This window comes from Mugil cephalus, chromosome 11 (genome assembly GCF_022458985.1).
Source record: "Mugil cephalus isolate CIBA_MC_2020 chromosome 11, CIBA_Mcephalus_1.1, whole genome shotgun sequence".
Taxonomy (NCBI): Eukaryota; Metazoa; Chordata; class Actinopteri; order Mugiliformes; family Mugilidae; genus Mugil; species Mugil cephalus.
The window spans coordinates 26,013,092-26,040,237 of record NC_061780.1 but is presented as its reverse complement, the minus strand read 5'-3'; the positions used below and the strand labels follow the sequence as shown (position 1 = coordinate 26,040,237).

At 44.1% G+C, this 27,146-nt stretch overlaps 1 protein-coding gene across 1 annotated transcript; it reads right to left on the bottom strand.

The window, feature by feature from the left end:
* Positions 1-279: 279 nt before the first annotated feature.
* On the bottom strand, positions 280-27,146 carry mtmr11 (myotubularin related protein 11). Its single transcript, XM_047597857.1, has 17 exons — positions 26,680-27,146; positions 18,615-18,684; positions 12,007-12,143; positions 11,823-11,892; positions 11,118-11,257; positions 10,781-10,865; positions 9,180-9,327; positions 8,942-9,029; positions 8,489-8,577; positions 7,901-8,028; positions 6,812-6,890; positions 6,443-6,513; positions 5,184-5,356; positions 4,334-4,504; positions 4,037-4,255; positions 3,354-3,671; positions 280-2,045 (listed from the first exon to the last, which is right to left on the bottom strand). Exons 1-17 carry the CDS (start codon positions 26,734-26,736, stop codon positions 1,551-1,553), a joined length of 2,538 nt encoding a protein of 845 aa, XP_047453813.1. The 5' UTR covers positions 26,737-27,146; the 3' UTR covers positions 280-1,550.

Below are 27,146 nucleotides of genomic sequence, written 5' to 3'. Positions count from 1 at the left end.
AGTGACGTCGTCATTCGTATTTTTTTTTTTTAGGAGGGAAGAGGAAAAGGTGGAGGCTGTAACGAGCTCCTGCGGTTTTTTTTTGGTAAATTTAACGTTTTGCACATGAAGCCGTTTCATTCCTGTTTGTACGCAGATTGGTTTTTAAGATTTTAATTAATTGTACTGTACAGTGCCATGCTACTTTTACGTGTTCCAGATCATATTGTAGATATTTATTTTGTTAAAAAAAAATAAAGTTTATGAGCTGTGTATGAGTGACACTTGTTTTTTTTTTTATTTATTTAACAGGGTCCAAACATGCTAATACAAAAAAAAAATAATAATAATAATAATAATATGTACATCTGGCAAATTGAAGTCACTTTCGTACCAAAAAGAAAAATCATTAAATTAAACAGAGACAGAGCGACAGGTGTTGAGCGGAGGAGGAGCTTGATCTTTCCACGGAAGACGAGTAAATGCGTTGAGATCACAGCTGCACAGCTTGATACAGATGTGATGAATATTTACACCCTTTCAATAATTCATAGTGCTATCGAGTGAGGTACCTTTTTTGACATGACGAGAGAAGCTTTCTCACAAACAAACGTCCTCTCTCCTGGTGCGAACTCGTCCGTCCGTGGGAGCGACGCCGGTGGAAACCCACATCATGCGAACGACCACCTGTCTGGATTTAAAAAAAGGTGCAGAAACATTTCGCCTGTTCCCTCAGACAGCGAGTCTTTGACCTGAACGCTGGCTGCAGGGAAATAAAAGAAGTAAACACAGGACAGGGGGGGGGAGAGCTTCCCTTTTTTCCTTCCAACACTGATTCACACGACTTAACACGTCTGATGGATGAAATACTTGAGATTGTGTCACTTGAAGCCCTGAAATGGTCCCGGTGGTGAATGATGTGAATGATGTGAATCTAGGCCTCCGTCTGCTCCAGAGCGTCTGATATGAGAGCAGAGCCGTACCAAAATAGACCTCCTGTCCTAAATTCCACCTTAAAGTCGACGGTCGGAGCGGCTGCAGCTCAGAAAATTTATGAAATCATCATATATCATTATTATTATTAATAATATTATTAGTAATAGTAGTAGCAGCAGCTGACAGACAGACGGCAGGAACGCTGGAGCGACAGAACAAGGATCTAAAGAGTCTAAAGAGTCTAAAGGGTCTAAAGAGGTGCAGTTCAGAGGTTAAATCCCCTGAAAGCTCATGCGTCACTTTTATCAGTTCACGCCGCAGATAAGAAGCTAAAAGTGGAAACTAGAAGTGTCCTGTCTGTCTGTCTGTCTTGAAGCTGATCCAGATAATGAGCGTTTTTGAGCCCTGACTGTCTTTGTTCCACAGCAGGAATTACCAGGAGTTCCCTTTTACAAATATACAAAACAGTTCTTGTCAAATACAGTACAGACTAGTAGGAGCAGAGTCAGGAGCTCTTGCTCGGATCATTTCTAGTCACATTATTAAAAGGAGTGGACGCCCCCCCAGCTCCTGATCCCAGAGAGGGATGTGTCTGGTTCATACATGGACCGGTGATGTGGGTTGGGGGCCGGATCTCAGGAGGCCAGCGAGGGCCCGTTGCTCTTGGGCAGCTTGGCGTTGCCGGGGGCCGGGTAGTAGCGCTGCTCGGGCCGAGCCTCCGTCACAGACGAGTGTCCGAACAGGAACGTGTGCTTGTTGGCGCCGCCTGCGTCTCTGGGGCCCGGCCTGGACGGTGGGGCGGAGGCAGGGGGAGGGGCCCTGGAGGAGGTCTGGTGTTTGGAGGAGGAGGTAGGAGGAGGAGGAGGAGGGGGCGCCGCCCTGGGCCCGGCCGGGCCCTGGGGCCTCGGAGCCGGGAACAGGAAGGTGCCGTTGTTGGTGTTCTGGTTCAGGTTGGAGTCGGCGGTTGTGCGCGGCTCCGTCGGGGTCTTGGGGGTCTTGGGCGTCTTGGGGGGGTTGGGGGAGTCGGTGGAGGCCGAGACCTGTGCCAGCTTGTCTTTGAGCTGCTGCACCTCCTGGGCCAGACGCTCCACAGGGTGGAGGTGGTTGGAGGAGATGGGGTGGGAGAAGGCCTGAGGATGGAAAGCAGCGAGGGTCAGTTTGTGTCTCAGTCCTCCAGGTCACGGTATGAATCCAAAAGAGGTTAAAGAAAGGTAAAGGTTTCGATGCTGCGTTCACATTTAACTTAAAACCAAGTGAGAAAATAGAATTTGTGACTGTGAGTCACAAGCGACGTGTCGACAAACTGGTGGTGGAAAGACTGATGACAGTTCACATCCCAAATAAAACCTTTATTCATTTAATTTCATGAAAGCCACATAACGACGATGTGACTTCATAGTTAGTAATAGCTCAGAATAACACGAACAAACACTCCTAAATGAAGTAAGAGGAGTTCTTCCTGTACTTTCCCTTGTGTCATCCGGGCTCAGCCCTGCATTACAGCCACAGAACGTAAGAGACAAACCCTACATGGACAAACCGAAACGCCGGTTTCCAAGGTGTCGCTGCACAATCTGTAGCTTCCCAAAGTCTTTCCCTGTCTCCTTCTAGAGTCGACTGGGTTCAGTTCAATAAATCTCGAGTGTCGAGTGGAGCTCGTACGCTGCCATAAACTCCCTCTGGAAGAAGTAAAGCCCGACACTGATCAGGACGTCCCTAGTTTTATTGGTCTAATTCTTCATATAATGAACCAGAAGCTGATAAACATGTTGGTTTTCTGATGACTTGTGATGGTGACGTGGGTGAAGCAGAAGGGAGAACACACTTTCTGATCTGTTAACCTGAGCTCGATACATTTCCTCCACAGCTCCCTTAAAATAGACGCTGCCCACACAGCCCTCAACTATTCCTAACATCACCATGGACACCAGGCTGGCGGAGGCATCGCGAGGGCGGCGCCACGTACGTCCCTATTGGGAGTCGATCGAACGAACTCAAACTGATCTGCACATCAAAGAGACGGCGTCATTCACCGAGCGAGTGGTTTCGTGACCGAAAAACAGAGGATTCATGAGACGAGCAGGAAGTCCTCAGGAAGTATCACAGGACCAAATTTGGGGAAAACATTTGCTGCCCACACAACAAACGGATGACACATCTGCGTTTCTACACTAGAAAATAACAACTACAGTGGTTTTATCATTTGTAGATTGAGCTTTTAATGGTTCAATTTAACAGTTGAACAATAATCTGATGCATACCCTTTGGTTCTGGGTCCATAATTGTTTTTTTTATATATAATTGTGGGTGAAATGTTTTGTCATAATATCATCTGTTTCGATATTGTCTGTCTGTGTCCTTTTTGGTTTGTTCTGACATTGTCTATCGGAGTCAGGGTCATATTATCCGATAATATGCGATGTACACTTTCCACATACCTGTGCGTGCAGCGCCCCCCGCAGGTAGCACTCCCTCCACAGGCCCAGGCAGGGTGCGGTGAGGAGGGGCAGTAAGGGCTCGTAGGGGTCGAGGGGTCCTTGAGGTCCGGACGTGGAGGGGAGGCCCTGAGGTAACTCCGTCAGGGCCCAGGCTTTCAGCAGCCTCTCCAGGCCCGGCACGTTCTCAGAGGACGGCGCCCTCCGGTGGCTCTTCCTGTAAATGCTCGAACTGCCGCTGCGCCAGGGCAGCAGGTTGGCAGGGCAGGAGAAGGTGCCTCGAGAGAGGAGGAACACGGAGCCGGGGATGGTGTCGGCCAGCTGATGGGCAGGAAGGAAAAAGAAAAGAGTCCAGATTTTAAACCAGCAATGTTCCTGTGTGATGGCGTCTTTAAGTTTATGTTCAAGCTGTTCCAGTTTGAATGGGATTCGTGTTTTATTGCTACCACAGGAGGGAGCAGTTGTCTCTTATAAAGGTGCAGGAGGATGAAAAGTGAAAGTTAATACACTGATGCAGACAAACCACTAAACTGTTGAGTTAAATTTATCTGGTACTTTCTAGAAACACCACCTCTGTCTCTTTACCAGAAGCTGCAGCGACAGCTTTATTTTCAGTTTCCACTAATTAGACTACGGACGTCGGCCACTAGAGGGCGTGAAGCATCATGTAAAAAAAAAGATCCTACCCTGTGCGTGTCTGGGTTGGTGTTGAGGTTTCCATTGAGCAGTGGCTGGAGCGGGGGAGTCGGGGGGACGGGCTGGGTGAAGCGCTCTTGCTTCTCCTTGCTGTATTGCAGGGCCCAGTCCCACACGGGGGGAAGAGGAGGGTCGGACGGGTCTGAGGAAGAGTCCAGGTGCAGCACATCCCTCCAGCCGTTGACTGGAGTATAGGACTGCCCGAGGTTCTGGGGGGGAGTATTTAGTATGTAATTCAATCCAGGTGCGTAGATAAATAAAAAGTCCCTCTCAGGTGTTTTCAGTACCTGGGAGCGTTTGCATCTCTCCCGCTGGCAGTTTGCCAGGAAGGTGGAGAAGAGCGGCAGCTGGATGCTGTCGTGCAGGGCCAACAGGAAGTCATCGGTCAGCTGGAAACGAGAGCGAAACTGGGACCACAGCTGCCAAACACAGTCCAGGAAGAGCAGGAAGACTGGAGCCTGGAGGGAGGAAGAGGAAGAGGAGGGTAACAAGGTGCATTGATATGCAAGAGTCCTGCACTAAATCCTCCTTCATGACTGATCTGATGTTGCATCATGGTCAGATCATTGTGGAGGATGTGGTTTGTGGTGCTGTTAAACTAGAGTTTTGATGGTTTTATTAGCAGTGATGGTGGAGACCTGGGTGGATGGGACTGATAACCTATGAGACGTTTGTCTTTCTACTCTGGTTTTGTTAAACTTTGGTACCTTAGCACTTATTTAAAAAGTCCTTCGGTTAATTGCAGTTTTATGGCTTTTGTTAATCTGGATTTTATTCTTCTGATGTTTGAACATTCTTGACTGTACTTTGTTTAACTTCTTTTTTAATTTTATTCTTATTTTTATGTGAAGCACTTTGAGAAAGGTGCTGTGTAAATAAAGGTTTGTGTTAGCATTCAAACAGCCATAACTGATTAACTCAGCGCATGTTTGATTTACGTCAACAGGTAAATTTACTTTATTTAAAACGTCAATGCGTGGTCTCCACATTAGCCCTTTCCTTTGATCTGGGGTTGTGGCATATTTATAAAGCTCTTTGCTGCAAACTGACCTGGCAACACCTCAACCTGTGCAGACCACATGACAATGTCCTAGTTAGGACGGATGCAGCAGCGACGCAGTCTGAACAATCTCTCACCTCCTCCTTGTCGTTGTCTCGGTGGTAGTTGATGCGGCTGCAGAAGCGATGGCCGCCCATCACCCACTCCTTCTGCACCAGGCTCTGGAGGCCGTGCTGGGTCCGACAGTGGGGGTCACACATCACCTGCACCAGGCTGGACACCACGCAGCTCATGTCGCGATCCTCCGCCTCTGTGACGTCACAACAGGGACGGCAAAGAATGAAATGAGTGAATTCTGTGACACTTCTCCTGCTGGTTCAAGGTTACAGCTACTAACACTCCGCTCTTTATGAGTCTCTCCTCTTCTTACATGTGATGACCCACTTTAATATTATTGTGCTTGAGTTTTGACTGTTTTATGGGCACTGAAGGGAAATCTTTAATGCACGAGCATTTAATTAAGTTTCTATTTCTCCAAAGACAAAACAGGGAGAAGGAAAACTTAATGACAACCGATGAAAGATAAAGGGACAAACTGTCCTTTCTGCATCAGGACATTCACTGCTGATCGGGTCAGTTGCAGATCTCTGGCTCATATATGATGACGCAAGACTCTGCAGAGAAAGTCAACACCAGCAGATGGAAGTAAACATCTTTAGCTGAAAACAACCATTGAGTGACGTAGCGTTTGTGAACGTACGACAGGAAGCGAAAATGTTATCTTTACCAATCACCCTTCTCTTGCTTCACTATCTCACACACAGCGAGAAAACTAAACAGCGTCAGGAGTCAGAAGAACAACAACAACACACTCATCTGTTGGTGAAGCTGGAGCCTCTCTGAGGTCACCCTCACAGCACGCATGTGTTTACCTGGTCAGCAGGAACTCCGTCAACACCTGATCCAACCTGCTGCCAGGTGGGGATCAGCTGACACCTCTGATCCACAACAAACAACACTCAGCACGTAGGAGGTTAATGGGAAAAACTCCAAGATGCACACAACAGTGGTGCAATGAGTCAACATCTATCCAGAGTCCGACAAGGTTCTGATCTCAGCATCCATCATGGAGTGAGTTTGGGATTAAATAAAGGAACAGAAGACCAACTTAACTTCTCCAAGAGGATGAAGAATCTATTAAATGGAGTTAGATGTCTTATATGAAGCGTGATCGCGTCCTAGAAAGCGCGTTGTGTGGAGGCCTGTTGACGGTGTGCATGTGGGCTCGGCGACTCCAGGGCAAGCCCTGATTAATGTGCCATTAATGAGAAGGAGCCGCCATGAATAATGAATGGATTGAATAATACGAGCCGGGGTCCGGAGTCATGTGACTCACCTTGCAGCGCCACAGTCAGGTGACCGCTGCGAAGCAAACAGGCCACCTCCGAAGCTTTCTTCAGACAGGCCCTGGAGACACATGGCAAATGTTTCTGTCATCTCAAAAAAAACATGCACGAGTTAATGTGGCTTCAGATTTATCAGAAATATACGTGCAAATTATCAATTAGAAATTAAACGCACGAGATAGATCGACACAGCTCAGACAGTGAAATTACAACACTAATAATACAGTTCTGTAAGATTTTTATCTGCAACATTTCAAGGTTTTTTCTTTGAATTTGAGTCGACAGCGAGACGAGATCAGTTTGATAATACACAGCGGAATAAAGGAAAGAAGAAGCAGAGAACAGTCAGGAGCTGTTACCTGGTGTAGTCTAGCCAGCGGGTGCTTTCCAGCGTGGACAACCATTTGTCATCGGGCACCGACACAGACGTGGAGATATCTACGAGACAAAACAAAACCAGGATCAGATCAGAATCAGGAAGTATTTCAGAATGAGGAGTCTACACACATCGGTTGAGTTTAATATCCTAACTGCTGCAAAACAGATGGATCCGTGGAATAAAGTTATAAATCAAACTTTTAATCAGATACAGTTTTAGCAATCTGCTCCTTTCCAAAAATCTAATAATTTCATCAAGTTAAGAATTTGACGTCTCACTAAATCAAGTTCCTTTTAAATCACTGGTGCCAAAGCAGCGTTTATCATGCGGAGAAATGTTTGGCTGCACAAAATCACATCAGCCTCACGGATCTCAAACAGGACTCTTAGTGTAAAATCCAACATAATCTCAGAGGGATCAGCTGGTGACACGATCCCCGATGTCTTCTTTCATTTACTGTCTAAGCTCGGTGCCAGTAAACCCAGCAAAACACAACCCGAGTGTGTGTTTTTACAGGACAATCCTCTGAGCAGTAAAGACAAAAACACAGCGCTGACAAACGGGGTGAATGGTGATGATCGGTGACCTGTTCGCGGGTCAGCGTTTCAGTTCCAGGGCCTGTTTTTTTACAAGAGTGGAATGTGCTGGATGTGACAAAAGCAACAATAAAGACGGCCTCACGGAGCCTGTTCTGATATTTATGATCAGAGGAGACGTAAATCCTCTCAGAATGAGTAAAGTCAGTGTTATCGAGGACCAAACGTAAAGGATAAGAACACATTAGAGGTTGAAACACCTGCGGAAGACGCAGCTCACTCTGAAAATAACTGGGAAACAGTAGGTGGAACAAATCTTAACTAGACAAAAAGGGTTTGATATGAAGTAAAATGTCTGATTAAAAAATGTACTGCAAGGTACTTGGGGAGGGCATGTACCACAAACTGAGAACAAATGACAAACAAATCTAATTCTGTTCTGTGTGAACAACCTGTGAAACCACACACGCAACAAAGGTGACAAAAGTGAAAGTGGACGCCTCATTTGTCGCTTTTGTTTTTTCTTTCCCCACCTCCCAGACAAAGGGTGCGCAGGCGGCCGTGAGCCAGCTGGATGTCGGCCGGCGAGGGCAGCTCGTCCCCGAGCTCCACCACCACACACAGCGAGGACTGGCAGCCAAACAGGACCATCTCCAGGTTCCTACGGAGCACGATGCACATGCAAAAAAAAAAAGGTCTTTATTAAGCTGTTATCAGGGTCGAAGCTTCTTTGGCTTCATAGAAGTCTATGAACAGCAGTTACCAAACTTTTGCACGTTGGGAACAAACTAATATTCCCAGTGAAGTGACTGATAGAAACAAAAGTGCAGCTAGACTTGTGCCATATTTAGTTTGTGGGCTGCTGCTGCTCTAATCTGTTTCCTGACTTCAGACGGCTATCGAACGCATCAGTGTCTCCTCTACAGGATGCTGAGTTGCACACATGTTTTTATAGCTAATAACTGAACACACAGGAAAAGGATGAAGACTGAACTTTATTCTTCTATACGTGAAACATCCTACAGATGATTTAAGGCCCAGCATCCAGCCTGTTATTAGGAGTCGGGGCTGTGGCGACACAGATGGACGCACGAGGACGTTTGGGAAGCATCGGCACACACCTGATGTCGTCCTTCTCGTGGTAGATGTTGTTCTGGAAGCTGGCCATTCGCAGTAGATCGCTGCCTCTGGGATGTCGCCAACACCAGCGCTGCAACACGAAAACACACAAAAACACAGTCTCACCCTCTCTAATAACACGTTCCGTGATGGGAGAGTTCCCCAAAGGCCCCTCTCTGTCTCCGAGTTTCATCTTGCAATTTGTTTCACAGGAATGTTAATAAGCAGGGAAAACCAAAGCACAGATCACAACTACAGCGTAGGAATGAGAGCGCATTTGAAAGTTATCTCTGTTTCATTTTTCTCACACGGGAACAACACAAGTGCAGTTTATGTTTTAGAACTTCCCTAAAGCGGCTTTTCTTCATAAAATAATATTTGTTGCTTAGAGCTTTAGTGTTGAATCAGCAACGTGGTGGTAAGTGAAGTGCTAATTTAAATCAAAGGACACTCACAGGGATTCGTCCTTCATTGAAGTGGGCGAAACTTTTCTTCAGCTCGGTGTCAAACACCTTCTGTGGAACCGCGATGAACCTGGGCAGACTGTCAGGAACCAGGAAGAATATATCAGAAACGTTATCAGCTAAGCACACTGAGAGGAGTTTATCCTCGTCTTATTCTCGGTCTCCTGTGTGCTGTGCTGCTGCTGCTGGGTATCATTTGCCTCCTGGCCGGTAGTTTCGGCGGATTTACCTGGTGGACATTTCGAAGCGGTCGTTGACGGAGCTGACCCTCCAGCTCGTGGCGCCGCACCTCTCCAGCTCCTGCTCCCAGTCCGAGGCCGTTTCAAACCAGTTCATGTGGGCGTCCCGGCGACGGTTGCTTAGGAACTGCTTCATTTCTGAAGGAGGAGAGTGTTTGAATTGAGGGTCTGCACCTTGTCCAGATGTAGTTTTGAATACTTTTTAAAATGTCATGTCCACACGTTTGAATGTCCCCAGTCTTAATAAAATGATCAGAAGTGTCAGCAATGCATCCAGAAGTTATTGAGGGGAAATTTGCAGCAAAGACGATTTAAAAACAGTTTCCAGCTTCTCTGATGTGAGCGTTGTTTTATTATTGGTAACTGAACTTATTTGGGTTCTGGGAGGTCGGTCGGACAAAACAAACCAGCTGCCGGCGGCTTCTTAACAAATCCAGTCTGAGCTTTCTTTTCCACAGAATTTCTTTTAAAATTTCTTCTTTTGCATCTCTGGGTTTTTTCGATAATTTATTGAAAATGTTCAGAACATGGACCACTTGACCCCGGGGACAGAGTTGAAGTGCAGGTCATCTAACGACTTGTTTCAGATGGGGGGGGGGTTTGCATTATTTATCCTAGAGCTGACAGTCGTCCACACTCTGGGCAGCCTAGCGTAGCTTTACATAGCATAATATATCATACAGACAGACTCGTATTACCCTATATGGCTGATGGGAAGAGGCTGTGGCTCTTTTATTTTAATGTGGTAAGTTAATGTGTCACGTGAATAAATAAAAAGTTTCTACTAGGTGTCTTATCTCCTCTAAAGAGGACATGAGCATTTCGTGCCGCTGTGGTCTGCGCAGAAACCATTATGTCTGTAAGTTGCAACACCACATTCAGATGCAGTGACAGAAACAGGCACAAATAGAACTAGATGACAAGCAGTTTGAAGTCATGTGGGAATGATTTCAAAAGAACATTCTGCCTCTGTAGCTGCAACTTCTAATGCTTTATAAAGCAAGTACATGACTAACAAATTCATGCTGCGTGTCTGATTCATGTGGGCATTTGCTTCTCACTTTGCCTGAGCTGTTAATCTATGAATATTTATTATGCACAGAAAACAAACAGAATGAGTAATAATTTAGCTCATCAGCTCTAATTTTCAAGTCATCATCCCCTCCAACATGCTACAGGCTGTAGTGACAAGTCTAAAAAAAAAAAATGAAGATTACAATCCGTCTTTATGTTGTTTGGTTCCCTTGTTAATTAGTTTCCCTTGTGGATCATTAAAATCAGTCTTGTCTAAGTCGTCAACACTCAATCTGTCTAAGTCTTAGCTCCACTCACTTTCTCTTTAACCATGTTTGAATTAGCCTGATAGTCATGTAGTACCAGGGGTCGTCCAGCTTTACATACCATCACTGATCCATACACACCTCTGTAGAATATTTGAATATTTGAGTCGAGGATACACCTGATCTAAATAAAGAATCTGAGCCATATGATCCTTTTGGATGCAAAGAGCTTTCGAATGAATGACTGACTGATGAGCTCCTGAATCAGTGCCAGGGAGGAGATAGACGGTTGCATACGTTAATCTACTCACCTACACTCCCGAGGGCAGCGTTCTGGAAAGATAAAACCGAGCCCGGTTTGAGAGGCTGGTAGGTTTTGGCGATGGTGTAGGTTATCTGAGGAGGGCGAGCACAGTGAGCACATCAACATGACAAAGGTCATCAGCTTTCAGCACAGAAGCCCCGCAGGGTCACATCAGCTGTGTGTCTGAGGAACAGATCGGCTTCTCTACGCTGAGATGTTTAGGCTCTGGAGGCACTGATGTACAGTCCGAAGGATGCAAATATTTAATGCACCAACATCTGGACCAATTCTTAATATATCTTGGATGCGTAAGGTCTAGTATCAGCCTGTGAATGAGATCATACCTCTATGACCTGTGGGTCTGGGGTGAGGCGGTCAAACAGGAAGCAGATGACTCGCATGTCCCTGCAGTAGATCACCAGCTCTTCCGGGGTGAACTTCAGCGAGGAGTTTGGGGTCACCAGCTTGGTCCTGTTTGGACCCACTGGAGCACGTAAAGGGAATAAATAAAAGAAAGACAAATTAGAGTTCTTAGCTTTAAGTTAACTTCTGCATTGTCTGGCTTACAAGCTTATCTTCAACTGTTAAAAATAAATATGTACATCACCGTCAGTATCTCGGTCTCATGATTAACTTCAGAACCTTTCCTGTAGCCCTGTTTATCTTTTGTTGCATTTCCTGTGTTTATTGTGTCTGTGTCTTTCTTGGTGTTTGGTGCATTGCTTCACTTCCTGTCTGTGGTTTCCCCTCATGACAGGCGATGGCGATGGCGATGGCGATGATGGTGATTGCTCAGTAGTCTCACCTGTGCCTCGTTAGCCTGTGTGTGTGTTTAGATAGTCCTGCCTTTGACCTCTGTTAAGCTTCTTGTGGTTCGCGGTTTTCTAAAATTTCCTCTCTTTTGTGTTGTGGATGACTCAGCTTCATGCTGCAGCGCTTTTTGGTGCGTGAACCGTTAATAATGTTTCATTCAGTCCTGCACAATCTCAACAAATCACATGAAATTGTATCTAAAAGTAACACTAGTCGAAAAAAGAGGTCACGCTTACCAACAACAACCTTCTCTATCGATGCCAGAGCCACGTCGTGATCTCCTAAAAGAACCGGATCCGCGTTGTCCTGCATCATAAACGTTATTTTATTGGAAATATTCTAAATAATCAACTTTACACATGCACACTTGCCTAATATAACATGGGCGTGGGTGTTTTTTCCTACAGCTGAGGCACTCACGTCAGGTTTGGGGCTGTCCTGGGGCACAAAGGCCACTCTGAAGTGTGTACAGAAGAGAGTCCCAGACAGCCACCCCCTCCCCTCCCTGGCCGTCAGCTTCTTCCTCACCATGACAGCTCTCTGGAGGACGCACTCGCCTGGTGACGAAAAACAGGAGTGAGTACTATAGGATGGGGAAAAACGCACTTCGTCCACTTATCTGCGTTGAGTGGCGACTGTGTTTAGATGGACTTCTGGTGAGGACACATAACAGGAAGTGCAGAGACAGACCAAGACGGGAGGCTGCTGGGAGGTGGTGTGAAAACATCCTCCAACAAAAAAAAGGTTTGTCCTTGAATTGTTATTGTCAGATGAGCCAAGAGGAGCAGAGAAAAAAACAACAAAGGGAACTTAATCTGCCTTTAATTATAGTTTTGTTTGTTGGTAAAACAAATGAACATGAGTGAATAATCCAGTTTGGGTACCACGGAGTATTTAAACCACATGATAGCTGGGAATAAAAGCCTTATTTGTCATTTGTGTCACCTGTCCTGGTTTAGAGGAGGCGGTGCATAGAGACCGAGATACAATTTAGTCTTTAGAGTTTCTCACTATCAAAAAGTATTTGGAGAAACTGATACCATTCAGCATAATCTGGAAAAACATCCTCTTATTGATTTGGTTGGGTACAACCCATATAAAAAAATAAACTGAGTGTGTTAGATTATCCGTCCTGGGTTAAGTGGAGAGTAAAGTTGAGGCAGCATCTGAAATTCACGGATAAAGCTTCCAAAAACAAACCTTTTTTCATCCAGAATAATGTTTCACACACAAACACAGCTGTGCATAAACAGAAAAAAAAAAAAAAAACTATTTCACCACAGACACACTGAGGACTGAGGCGGCACATTTATCACATTTATTATAACGGCATCCTGCAGCAACTACAAAGCCTCTTCCAGCTCCACTGTGGGTTTCCATGGCAACAGAGTCAGGGATTGGGTAGACGTGGAGAAAAAAGGGCCCTTTTTGTCCAGTCACATGACGAGGTTTTCATTTCACTCAAAGGCACATTAAAAAAAAAAAAGAAAAGAGTGCCGGTTCTTCAAAACTGAAAATAACAGAGGAACTGAACACAAGACTCAGCGGCAGAGATGTTGAACCGAGCGTTTGTTCACTGAATGTTTCAGGGGACAACAAAGCGCAAACAGGAAGCAGCCATTTTTACACATGAAACACTTGTTTATGCTCTGGGAGAAAGGGAGGAAGACGAAGCCTTTAGCTTCCAACACCATAATTTGACGATTGCACAAGAGGAGTTTTACAAAAAAACCTCAGAGTGCGCTTTATGATTACGCCTTGTGCCTTCAAAAACCCACACACATAAAAACCCTGGGCCGGATTTGTCAATTAAACCTGACAGAGATTTAATACTCGGTGAACACAAGAGAACCCTTGTTGATCCGCGGTTTAGCGTGCCTCTTTTTTACCGTCGCTCCGGGGTGCAACTGAGCCGAGAACATTCCTGTACCCTGCAGAGTTTAGAGCTGGAGCAGAAAGGACGGGGAAGGCGAGGAGAGGCGACCTATTTGTGCTCTTTGTAGGGCTTTAAGATCTATGTGGAGGCAGGTGATTCTGCTGAGAGTGAAGGTGTTTATGAGACGGCTGTTCCTGCAGAGCTCCAGGTAAATACAAGTAAAAAAATAAATGTATTAAAATATATTAGATCACAGTAACGAACGTGTTATCATGTTTAGATGCTTTTTGTCTGGCACACACCTTTTCCTGAGGCTGTGACTCACAGTTCAAAGCAAACACACCAACAATAGTAAAAAAAGCCATAAAGCACAAAAGATCAGTTAACTGTTTGATTTCTGTGTCTCCTGTGCCAATGGCAGCCTCACAAATTCCAGCTAAATCAGCCTGTGACAGTATTATAGTGTGGGCCGCTCACCAAATACAATGCTGGGTTTTCTCCAGCTGAGGAGTCGAGGGAAACAAAATACACTGTTCTCAGCGCAAAAAAAAGCCACAACGCATAGTTTTATAAGACTGAACCCAAGAATTTACTGGCGTTTCTTATCTGTATTTGAACAGTAAAAGTAAATTCCACCACAATATGAGGCCAACTGTCAAAAATTCACTCAATAACAGATGATTCAAATACTTCTTCGATCATGTGCAACCTAGGAAGAGCAGGTCTGGTTTTGTAAGGTTTGATTTCCACATAGTTTAACCTCTTATCATTCAAGCCTTTTTAGGACGAACCCAAAGTAAATTGATGCTGTTGATGAACGTTGTGGAGCTGAAAAAGTCAGAATCACTCACAGAGCTGTGACTGGTTCAGAAAGCTGCTGCTGTCTCATATACCACCCAGCAGAAAGTTAATGGGTTAAATCTGGGAGTGAAGAAAGAGTGAGCTCAAGGATCGGCCTGAGAAAATACAGCTGACAGACATTTGAACCACATGCTCTCGGTCTCTGTTTTGGATTCATCCACATTTGTTCCCAATTTTCAGCTGGGATGCGTGCAGAGTAAATCAGAGTCTCTGCTCGCGTCATTCCACCGGGAAGAAGAGCAAAGAACAGGAACGGGTTAAGTCGGGTTAAGTCTATGGAAACAGGAAATAGGATTAAAAAAAAACTTAATATCTGGATTCTTTCTGTTCTAACAGAGCAAAAAAACGTCTACTTACAACACTGCAACTCACAACTTATATATTAATGAGCATTTTCAATACAACCAAACACGTCTCTATTGTTTCATCCTTGTGAATGTGGCAGTAAGATGGTGGATTGTGTGGACAGTTGCATACCCTCAGTTGTTGCCTTCAAGTTGAGATGCCAAAGTTTTCCTCTAAATTTCATAACATCTCCACGCTAAAGTGTAAATGCACACGTAATACAAACACTTTTAAAGTTTTAAATGACTGTTTTTTCCTTTTTTAAGTGATATAAGTGGAAGTGAATGTTGTCTTTTCACCACATCGCTGCTCGTCTCCTCCTAATGTGCTTTCATAGTGCGTTAGAAAGCTGCCCACGTCTCTTATGTTAGCAGATCAAAATTGACCCACAATTTAATCCACTCAAAATTTGTCAAAAAACTAAAATGTTTATCATCCTGTATTGTTTTTCACCTCATGTGTAACTTGTTACGCACTCATATCCATTTAAACACAGGACTAAATGTTATTTTTTGGCCCAATAGACCTGTTACCTTGGAATTCAACACTTGCTTTCATCTAAAAGAAGAGTGTAAATGACCCATGGGTGCATGCAACTGTCAATATTCTTGGCAGGTTATAATCGACCATAACACTACAAGTGTCACTTTCTTTTTTTAGAGACTGTCAGAACTTTCTGTTGTTGAAGCTGTTCTTGAGGATATCGTGAAGCCTTGTCCCCATAAAAACACGGACTTGTGTACTTCTTAGACATTTTAACAGGTCAAATTTAACCCTAACACATGCACATGTCCAACAAGGTCGAACCTCGGGAATAAAAATATGAATACTGCATCCTCTTATAAGGCTGATTGACAGCCTATAAATCCCACAGTAACATTAGACTGTGGAAAGAAACGGGGGATTGTGAAGTTGCTCTGAGGGGGGTCCGGGCCTCTTGGCATTGTGTGTGAATGGACAGTATACGCCCTCCCCGAGTGGCAGCGTTGAGCCGGCACATGATCTACCTATGGCTGCTGGAGCCGTCCTGACCCGTCTGCCCTCCTGCAGGCCAGCTCGGTTTCTGAGGTCATGTGTCCCGGTGTCACATGAGAACGGCACCGATGCTCTCCGCCCGGTAACTACTGACAGAACGGGACAGCTTGAGCACAAACAGTTTTGATTCTGTGATCCACACGGTTGCTTTCAGCTTGTCACTGCATCTGGTTTGAGACGGCACGCATGTAACAAACTGAACGCGTTTCAAGTTTCTCTACTGTGCAACAACAGCATCACCTCACGGTGTTATTGGTGTGATAATCGCACGGCTGTCTTTAAGCAGGGGATGGGGGAGTGAAGATGCATTCAAAGGGGAGAAAGTGTGAAAGCGAGTCCACAAATGCAACGTGAGCCCCGTCTCTGGGTACGGTGACACTGACTCGTGACTCCTTTGTTTCTGAAAGCGAACTTGTTCTCACAAATTGTCTCAACACTTTCTCTGCAGAGTGTGCACAGAGTCAAAGGATTGATTTCTCTACGTACTGCACAAAACCCACAACTAGACAATTTGTGTCTCACTGGGAAAACAGAACACTATTAGGACTATTAGGTAGAGATGTCCTCCATCCAGGCATATTCTAAATGATGTGGTATCAGGCTTCAGACAAGGCCCGATCTTTTCTAGGTGTTTAATTCAGGTCTGCTCGAAGCCAAACCACGTCCCTGTAGCATCAAAACATGTTCTTCCTCCTCCGTTTTAACTAAGAATAAAATGACTACTTCTTCTTTTTGATTCTTCTGGTTTAATTTAAAGCTGCCAAAAATCAAAGAAGAGGAACCAAATACATGTGACTAAACGTGTGTGCTGTGTGGTCGGTGAGACGGCTATTTGTAAAAAGCACAAATGTGGATGTTTGGGGAGGTGGTAGCACTTGATCATCATTCAAAACTACCAACAATAAAACGACATAAAGGAGTCCACTCAGGTTAAAAAGCTGCACCCAAACAACAACAAACACTGAACGCTGTAACGTTTAAAACAAAAGTAGAGAACACAGCACATGAGCTGCCCTCTCCACACCACATTAACTTAGACAGAAAGATTTATTGGACTGAATCCAGGTTACTCTAGGAGGCGACAAGGAAAGACTAGGAAGCTACAGGGGAACAACATTAGATCCGGAGTGAATCAAATCCCTCCCTACTATGAAGAGGACGACTATGCTTCTGCTTCTGATGCACATCTGTCTTCTTCTTCTACTCTCTCAATATAAGGCGGGTTCTTGTGGACAGCTGTGTTTCTAATCTGCCTGGAATGAAGGTGGAGAGAGTTCAGAGAACAGTAAGATGTTGTTGGAGATGAAGCCGAAAGGCAGCAGGGGGGAAAAAAATGTGCAGTAAAGACCGTCAACATTTCACAGTGAAATGCTGAAAGGCTAAGAATAGAACGTGCGTGTGTGCGTGTTGTCGAGCGCCAGCGGAGTCTGGAAAGTATTCCATGAAAACGCACTCCTGGGAAAGCAATTAGACTGGCTAAGTGAATGAAAATAAGGAAGGAAGTGTGTTTGTTTTTCATAAAACACGTGTACACAAATCTGCATGTGTGGAACGGTGTGTTTAAGGTCAGTGGAAGCACACAAGGTCCTGCTCCATGTCAACAAATACACTAGCATCCTCGCAGGACAGCGAGGGAATAAATCTGGGTGTGAAATACAATGAAAAGTCAAAAATAAGAAGTGAAGAATGGAAGTGGATGTTCGCTGGACCTGGATTTGGTCCTGATGGTGGTCACAGCTTCATAATTTGGGGCCGATTATGGTGGAAGAAAATCATAAACAGCTTTCAGTCTTGACGTAGGAGCTTCTGTCCTGTCTTAGATTTCCCTCACACACGAACTAATCTAACTTTGCAAGACCTGAGGATCTTTCAAATGACAATGAATTTGTTTTAAAATGGCCCAGTCAGAGCTCAGACCAGATGAAGACTGTGCACAGGAGACACCTTCATAATTCTACTTTTATCCAGTCGGGACTTGGTGCTGAAATCAAAAGGGTGCTTCAAGTATTCGGTATTAGTTCTTGGTTATTCTACGTTTTTCTCTGAAGTGTTTCACAATGGTTCTGACGCTGCACAGGTTGTAATTTTTAAATTAAAAGAAATGATTTATCTTTGCTTTCATTATAACATAAGGAACTGCTGACGTAACGGAGAGACTTTTTATATCCACTCTATTCTTCATCCTGCAGGTGCAGAATAATAAAAAGACCAACTCTTCTTTTTACAACTACTTTAAGACAAAGACCATAAGACAGGACGCAGATATAATTAATAAATGGCTGTGTCTGATAATTCCTAGCAAACCATCTTGTTTTGTGAGGTCTTCAAAAAAACACTTTGCCTTTAGTTACACACGACCAAAACATAAAAACTGTGCTGCCTTTCGTGAGTTCACCATCAGTCAAATCTGTCTTTCAGACACAGTATTTATCTTAAATGCTTCATTGACGCCCTGATTTAAATATGAAAAACATTTCCCTGTGATGTCTGTGTCATTTTATTACCACAGAACCGTGCAGCAACTCTGTTTGATCTCATCTACAATTTATTGTTCGGCCTCTCAGTCTCCTTTTGTGCTTTTCAGGTTAACATTTCAGCCGCTGATGTTTTCCCCCCCTTTAAAAGGCAAAGCACCTGCTGTGACAGTCCTGGTCCAGGTGTGGCCACATGTGTACAATAGAAACTTCCACCCGCAGACGACAATGAAGCGGCAGCAGTTTCTCTGAGTGTCAGTTTATGTGAACCTGAAGCTACAGAGGAAGTCATGAGCGGGATCTTATTTTAGTTTGTTGATGTTCAGCAGCTTCCTGTTGATCAGTGCCAGTACTATAAATCACTACTAAATTTAACAGCGTTAGGGATGCTATCAAATGCAGAAGTTGAATTTAATCTCATTAAAGCCTGGTCTTACCTGGTAGACAGCGCAGCCCGAACACATCTCGACTCCTCGTGTTCACCCCCGTCTGGCTCAGCATCCTCTCCTTTAAGAGAGACAGGAGAGGCATCATCACCCATTTCTAATCTTTTACAATCACGCGTAGCAGCAGTCAGTTAGCCTAGCTTAGCATAAAGGCAGTTGGGGCCTCTCTGTGTGGAGTTAGCTCCCACAATGTAAAGTCAATGAGTTGAATAATGATTCTAAATCAGCTGTAGGTGAGAATGGTTGCGTCTCTGTGTGTTAACCCCTAGATAGAGAGGCAACCTGTCCAGAATGTACCGAATGACCCCTCTAATGATTAGCCATGAGAGATAATAGATGGCCCTGGTCACTGGCAGCATTTCACTTAAACCAGATGATAATGCTGCTGTTTGCAGTGCAAAGGCCGTGATTTCATGCATGCATCGCTTCCCATTAATGGCTGATATTATGCCGGCCGACCACAGTCTCATAACCAATCAGAAATAGTTTTACTCGTCTCAGTTTCCAAATGTTTTGGGAATTCCTGAACTAAATGAACCAACTATCAGCCTGAGAGTGCTCTTAAACCTTGTGTTCTTCTGAAAGGGGTCCTGTTCTCCCGTTAGCCTAAACACAGCCTTGTCAACTTGTTTGCCCATGAAATACAAACGCAGACTAAACAGCAACACAGTCAACTTGTGAACGGAGCCCTGTGTCGCCTTTGGTCTTGATTATACTCAAATTATAGCCGGGCCTGCTTCTCTCATCAAACTCCCCCTCAATGGACTCATTTTCAAAGACAAAGAAACAAGCCACACAATGCTCCATGATCCTGAAGTTTCCATGTTCCTATTCTGTTTGTTCCTGCCTTCTCTGCCATAGTCACAGAGTCTGTTCAACCCCACTGAGCCGCAGAGGTTTCTATAATCAGGCCGGGAGCTGACTAGCACACATGCTTCCACTTAACTTTGCTACCAACCCCCCCTCGCGAAGGCCATTTACATTTATCGCCTTGAAATCACATAAGGGGCCTCGCAATGTGAGAGGACGACGTGATTATACAGGTGGCAAAAAAGCTTTACACAGGAGCATTAGAGAAAAGCCTCCGAGTTGGAGAAAACGATACGTTGCGGAGCTTCAAACGTCTCTCTCAGCACTTCTGGCCTGAGTTTGAGCCACAGCGAAACCATTTTAAAGCACCGGCTTTATCACAAACTACACGTATTCCTGCGAGTCAGCAAGGACGTGAGAACAATAACAATGAAGCCACTCAGCCACCAGTGTTATGCTAACAAATTTTGCAGTGTGGTGAATTCTGTGTTAGGAGCCCACTCATGAAAACCTGAGACTCTGAGCCTGTGACCCTTCATAAAAACACAGGCAGCGTTAAACAAAGAGGACCTTTGCTCTCTGAAAGGGCTGTAAACTCACACTTACTCATAGCTGCTGGTTTTTTGCCTGACTGTTTCTTTATTAAAACACAAACACATGCTGTATTCCGACCTACATCCTCTTTCATGACTTGTTCTAATGTTGAGTTGATGCATAAACAGCGTCGGAGGGTAAAATGGATCGAATGTGTCAGTAATATTCAACAGTGCCACAAACCACAGCCCCCACAATAAAAACACGTTAGAATCAAGAACTCGTTCAGTTATCTGAAGCAAGTGCTGCATATTATAACCTTTATAAAGATTAGATTAAGTGGAGTATTTCAACAGACACAAAAGAAAATACAATTTGATAAGAGCAACTTTCTTTTAAACTAATTCACCTCCACGTTGCGCCGCCCAAACGAAGGTCTGGATCTAGAATGACAATGAACTGTATGTAGAACATATCGAAAACATATCACTTCCTGACATGTTTTCTAAGCCGTATGAGTCGAAAACACAATTACAGTCTCAGCATTTTTTTCTTGACCAAATTAAAAGGCACATAGTTCTAGAGAAAAACAAGTTTTTTTTTGTTTAATATGAGGTCAAACACTAACATTTTATAAGAGTTAGTTTGTGCCAGAGCATTGTTCATGTTTTCCCCATCTGGCTTTGAAATGTCTGCGCTTTCTTACTGTCTCTCCATCAACACCCACAGAAAAAACCCGCAGCTGAATTCCTTATCCCCCCGTTTAAGGACATCAAAGATATCCAGATCTTGTTGTTGTTCATTTCACAAGTTGGGCGTGTTGGACATGTCCTCTGGAGGCTGTCTAGACTGCGCGTCTGACACTGGCGAAGGTGAAGTATTGACGGCACTCGACTGAAGGCCACTGACATGAGTTTTTTTCTGAAAGTAGACAGCTTCTGTGTGAAACGCAGGCAGCTCTCCTTCAGGTTTTACAGATATCAAACCGGAACGGAGATAAGGACTCTGCAGAGATAAAGTCTGAGCTTTAAACTTAACGAAGACTTCCCTCAAGTCCCTGAGTCACGCATGCCTCAGAAACCACTTTTCCAATGTTGTGATTTTTTTTTTCGCTGACAATTCACTTTTGAGTTCATTGTGTGGCTTGTGAGTCCCCCCACTATTTCACTTTCATTGCCTCTTTCTCCCTCGTGCCGACTCTGGCCCACTTCTGCCCTCCCTCCCTCCCTTCATTCTCAGGGACAGTGGCCAAGGCTTATTGCAGTTTCCATTGCTCATGGCTTCCCCTCGCTACCGCAGCCAGACTTCTGCAGTAAGCGTGCTTGTTCCCGAGGCTGGAACAAACTTCTCTTTCCCCCCAAACAGGAGGACAAACTCACGAGGGAACAAACGGAATGTTTGGTGGGACTCTGTGGTCCCGTTTAGATCACTTAAATTAAAACCCTCACGTCCGGCCTTAAAAAAAATAAAAAAAATCATTATTTTAGATTTAAAAACAAAGAATATGATAAGTGTGGAAATGGTAGCTTGAGTAACTCTGCGTTTAAAGCTACTTTTCCTGATTAATGCTCAGCTACGGGCTTATAAAATACTCATTAGCTTTTAGTCACTGCTCCATGTTTATCTGAACTGTGCTTCTCATCAAACATGTGTTTTATTTGTTATTATAGCAACAGATGTTGAAGACGGAGGAAAAAAACAGGATGACAGCAAAGGCTCCATTTGACCTCAATATGAGGAACCACTAATGAACTGCAACCGATTTCAAAACAGAGGCTCAAATAATAAATCTGTATTTCACGAATTGTGAATTCTTAAGGTTTAATATTTGTTGTGTCATTTAATGCTTCACACTTTGGTAACTGCAGTGTATAAAACATTTTATCTGCAGTTTTTAGCACAACCCTGCATGTTGCGACAGTTTATTGTGACTGATTTCACAATAAACCCGGTTACGGCAGCATCTGCATTCTCAGCTCTGGTTTAGTAAAACACCACAAGTCCAAACTTCCAGATTTAATTATGGACTTTTCACGGTGTCTCTACTGAACGATGCGCAATTTATGGTCTCCAAAGATGATCAATACCTACAGTACTTTAATCCTTCATCTTAGAGACAGGCTCTGCTGACACAGAGGCAGCATTTCAGCATTAATCGGAATAAAAAAAGCCTCATGGAACCATCTTAATTAGAATTTTCAATAAAATAAAAATCTAATCTCCTAATAACCACGTTAATGCTTCATCTGCTGGTTTCTCTCTGGTTGGAATAAATCCAGTAAACATCAGGTGAGGAGTTTCCAGGAGGGACGGTAAGAATTGGCTCCATCTGGGTTTTCTTCGTCCACTGAATCAATTCCATGTTGTCAGTAAAGTTATATAAGCATATATCCATCTGCTTCTATTAGCCTGTACCCAGAAATCCCACAGTAATGGATATGACAGGCGGTTTTTCATCAGTCACTACTCCGGCCTGTCAGAGTCCAGGATAAAGAGGAGGACAGCTGTCGTTTCTAGACAGATCAAAACATCACAATCCACTGACGCCCACAGCAGCCAGCTCACTGACTGTATGTCTCTACACTGCCTTACATCATGAGAGCACTTATTATCGGACTTTCTCTGTGGTTTATGATCACGGCTAAGGTCGCCTCCCATGAGTACAATTATCAGAGTCATTCCTTACACTCCAAACACACAAGCGACCTGGCCTCCTTTCTCTTTGTGAACAGCGCAGCTAGTTAATTATCACCCAACATCAGATCGATGCAGCCTCCAGCCCGATCATAAATCTGCTCCGGTGTTAGGAAGAGCCCGTTGTTAGGCTCTGTTTAGAACCGGGGGAAGCATCAGCGCCAGCGACTGCGACGACTGGGTCCTGTGGGAGGGGGTGTGGGTGAACTGTGCTGCTTTGGCCCACTCCTATCCGGCTCAGATCTTCAGCCCTCGGTTCTTGAATGGCGCTCAGATGATTCCCCTTCTCTGGCATTTCTGACTTCTGTGGAGCTTTGTGTTGTGTGTGCCTTTCATGCTTCAAAGCAGGCTGGGAGACGCAGATAGAGCAAACTCCAGGGAATAGTAGAGGCCAAAAAAAGGAAAAAAACCAAAAGAAAAAACAGCCTGAATATCTGAATATGCCAGCTTTCCTGTCTAGATGCAGGCCTCAGCATCCTTATGTTGCATTCAGCTGCTTTTAACTACATCTCGCCTGCTTTTGGTTGTATAAGCACTTTAAAATTGTCACATTTAACTTTGCGCTGTCCCAGATGTCTTGCGTTTCACACTACAACTGAAGAAGAGGAAGATTCAAAAGAACAACCAAATTGCGAAGCCATCTTGTCAAAAAAAAAAGAGGCCAGATTGGATATTCAAATCTCAACACATGCTCGTGGAAGCAGAAGAATGCGTGGGTGGCCCCTGCATATGATCTACTCTTCATTACCATATCTCAGGCTCGAACCATGTTCTCCTGCTCAGACACATGGGATTCGGGCCTGTGACGATTCGCTGGCGCGTCTCGTCTCTGAGGTAATCCAGATTCACAAGTCCTGAACCCAACCCAACCGCCGTCTCCATGGCGACAGCCAGATGTGGAGCGGCGCGCTACTAGTCCACATGCTAAGGCCCCGAGCCTGAGGGCCGAGCAAAGAGGCATCTGTTACCGTTTTCCCCCTGCGGCTGCTGAAAATAACTGGGGAAGAGACAAAAAAGCCAGGAGGCACAAAGTCTGTTCTGTTAAGGAGCAGACAACTCGCAACACGTTTACTGACCTGCCAGTTTATTAGGTACACGAGTGAAAATTAATGCATTCTACTCTTAGATTCATGGAGGTTCCTCTGGTATTAGTTTTTAAAATAAGTGAGAGACTTGTTGACTCAACCGTGTTTTCATTTCAGAGGCTGTGGTTCGTCTATTGTATGGAACCAAAGCATGTTTCTATTATTTTGAGAAACCAGAGTTGAATCAGTGGCCGGGGCTTAATAACAGAAACACTTTTGTGTTTAAATTCAACATCTGTGAAGGTTCTCAATCATCCGGGTCACGGTCTACCCCCAAAAAAATAAATAAAGCTGAAACAGAATAAAAAGGGTTTCTTGAGGACGCTTTATTCAAGTGCGGGTTTGTGTTTTTTTAGGAACATTTCTGGGTGGTTCCCACCTGAAACTCACATGACTAGTGTCTGTAAGAACCAGAAACACACTTCTCAATTTATAGCACTCTATGCAGACTCCAGATTTAAGGTGTGAATGGAGGGAAAAAGTCTTGTGGACAGGTTTTAAAGATTGTTTATAAACTGACAGCAAATTATAGCTGTGTTCAGAGAAGGTTTAGCCAATTTTCCATGGATGATTTCAGTTACTCCTCTTTCAAATCATGTGTCTTCGCGTGCTTTAGTGTGGATGTTGTTGCCCTTCAGATGTTGGCCCACACCTGAAGAAGTCCTGTGAGTTTCAGGTGGACAATGTCCACTGATGTTCCAAATGAAGACTTAAACTCCTCACAGTCTTTCAGAACTGAACATTTGGATGAACCATCTTCAGGAAAACAACAAGTCCAGCTGTGCTTTGTTTCAGCTTTGTTTCTGTTGTTTATTTCAATCCAGTTTCTGAAACGATCCTCCAGTGAAATCACCACCTTCCTAACGATGTTTCAACACAAACTGAACATTAGAACCAGCCATGAAGGAGGATTTATGGTGCGACTGTTATATATAAAATGTGTAGTGGTATAGTGTAATTAATGAACTGGCAGACGGGTGTACACCGCCTGGAGGAAAACATTGTTCAGTGTTGTCAAAACAAACTAAAGGCCTCCATCTTCTTCTGCTTCTATGTCTCACTGAGTATTAAAAAGCACTAGCGGGAGGATTTCACTTCAAACGCGTCAAAGCAATCCATTATAGCACCATGTGGCCTTTAAAAAGCTCCAGAGCCATCATTTGTCTCTGTGTACAGCAGTCTCTGCCCTGTGAAGTGATTAACATTCCCCTGTCCTTTAATTAGGCGTGCAGCCAGGGAGAGTGAAGCTATGCAACCCTCACTGTAATTATTCATCGGCCTTATTATGGAGCAGCCCTGCACATTAGTTTGTAAAGCTGACATTCGTCCACTAAATAGGCTCTCAAGAGGAATAAATGAGGAGAAGAGTGCAGGTTTCTAACCATCCTGGCTGCACATTTATAACCTATAAACGGTGGCGGCTTCACGGCTTCTAAATTATTCTAAATTATTTGCCATGTTTATATGCACACATAAAGAACATAAACATGCATTTAACCCATCCAATTTAGCACACCTGAGCTAGCAGGGCGACCTGAGAGCAGTTTTGTGGGTATTTAGCTGCTTGCTCAAGGCACCCACTGTGTTAAAGCTGCATTTATTACCTCATAAATGAATTATTATACAGCTATTGTTATAGTGGCACACCTGGGAACAGAACAGCTGCTTTTAAAAAGACAGAAAAGTGAATAAAATATATAAAAAAAACATTGGAAATTTAAACATTATTAGCTTCTTCGTTACAGTTTAACTTCCTGCGAGCGTGACATCGCGTTTTAGGTTTGTGGCGGCTTATTCTGCTTCATTTAGAGCTGTTGTCCTCATCACTGAATTCCTTTGTTTACCATCTAGTAGCAGCAAAGGACCAATTCACATACAGGTGTACAAACATGACCGTGGGTATTTCAACAGATTCATCATCACAGGACGAAAATGGACAAGGTACAAAACCTCATCAAGTTTTACAATTGAACTATTTATGCTTATCAGCTCTTCTAGTTTGATATTAAACGCAAATGTAATTAATTTTAATCAACAGTAACGATCTGCAATGTCGCTAATTCGCAAGGACTCATTTGAGGACATTGGAATTTCATCTTCATCGTCTTTGCCATGTTCAAGAAAGGGAAATAAAGAGTTTTATACACTGCCTGACCAAAATAAGGTCACACACTGATCCACCCAGTGTTTTTAATTTATTTTTCACTAAGATCTTGCATTGATGATGGGAGAGTCTGGCCACTGCACAAAGCCGTCTCCAGCACATCCCAAAGAATCTCATCTGGACTATTTGAGCCCCATGAATCCTGGTGTTGTCATTTTGAAATACGGCCGTGGCACCAGGGTAAGAAAAACACCACCGATGGATGGAATAACCTGCTCATTCAGTATATTCAGGTATATTCAGCAAACCTCATTCCTTGGGCAGAATGTTGCTGGACCTGGATCTGAGCAGCTTCATTTGATTTCACCAAACATTTCAGTGATTACCCATCACATTCAATCAGGATTTATTTCTTCCTGGAAGACGATGCTTCCCCACTGTCCTTCCAGTTTTTTTATTAATGCAGCGTTGGACAGTTCTTAACCCAGTTTTAGTAGTTTCTGGTAGGAGGCTCCTGCCTATTTGCTAAGTTAAATCCAGGTGGAGACTGTATTTGTTGATTTATTTAATGGTCAGGCAGTGTATATTTACACATTGGTGACTTTATTGTGTTATACCCAAATAGTCCCAGTGTCCACATGAGAATTACTTATTTTTTTCTTTTTTCAAAAAACAAATTCCTGCTCCAAGATGATGTTTAGAGTTTATATTTCTTAGGTCCTACTGATTCCAAATACATTGGAGAAAATAAACCCCTTAACCAAACAAACACCGGTTTTAGGAGGCTAGTAGTAGTTAGCATGAAATTAGTTATAAGTTATGACCTTACCTTGATGTCTGGGAGCATTTGTCTCACTTTGAACGTGGTTTTAGATCCTGTCAACATTTTTTTCCCCTCCAAGACAAAAACGAGAGAAATAAAATAATAATAATAATATAAAAAAAATCTGTTTTTGAATAAAAAAAAAATCACTTTGACTGTAAGCTAAAGGTCGCGAGGGGTTAGCGTCCTCCTCGTTAGCCGAGAAAAATATAACCGTTAGAAGCGGAGGTCCAGCAACGGTCCAGTAACGGTCCAGTAACGGTTAGTTTCTATCCGGTATCACCGGCCGCCGCTACAACTACCGAGGTGTTCAGAGAGGACGAGCCGACCGTTCTCGCTCTTTTCATCGCTGTTCGCTCCGACAGCATCTGGGTGTCTCGACGGAAGCTGCCGAAAGTCACAAGCGGACGGCTGCTGAACGGAAAGATGTGCTGGCCGTTGCCGCTGCCGCTGCTTTTCCGTTTGTTTGGTCC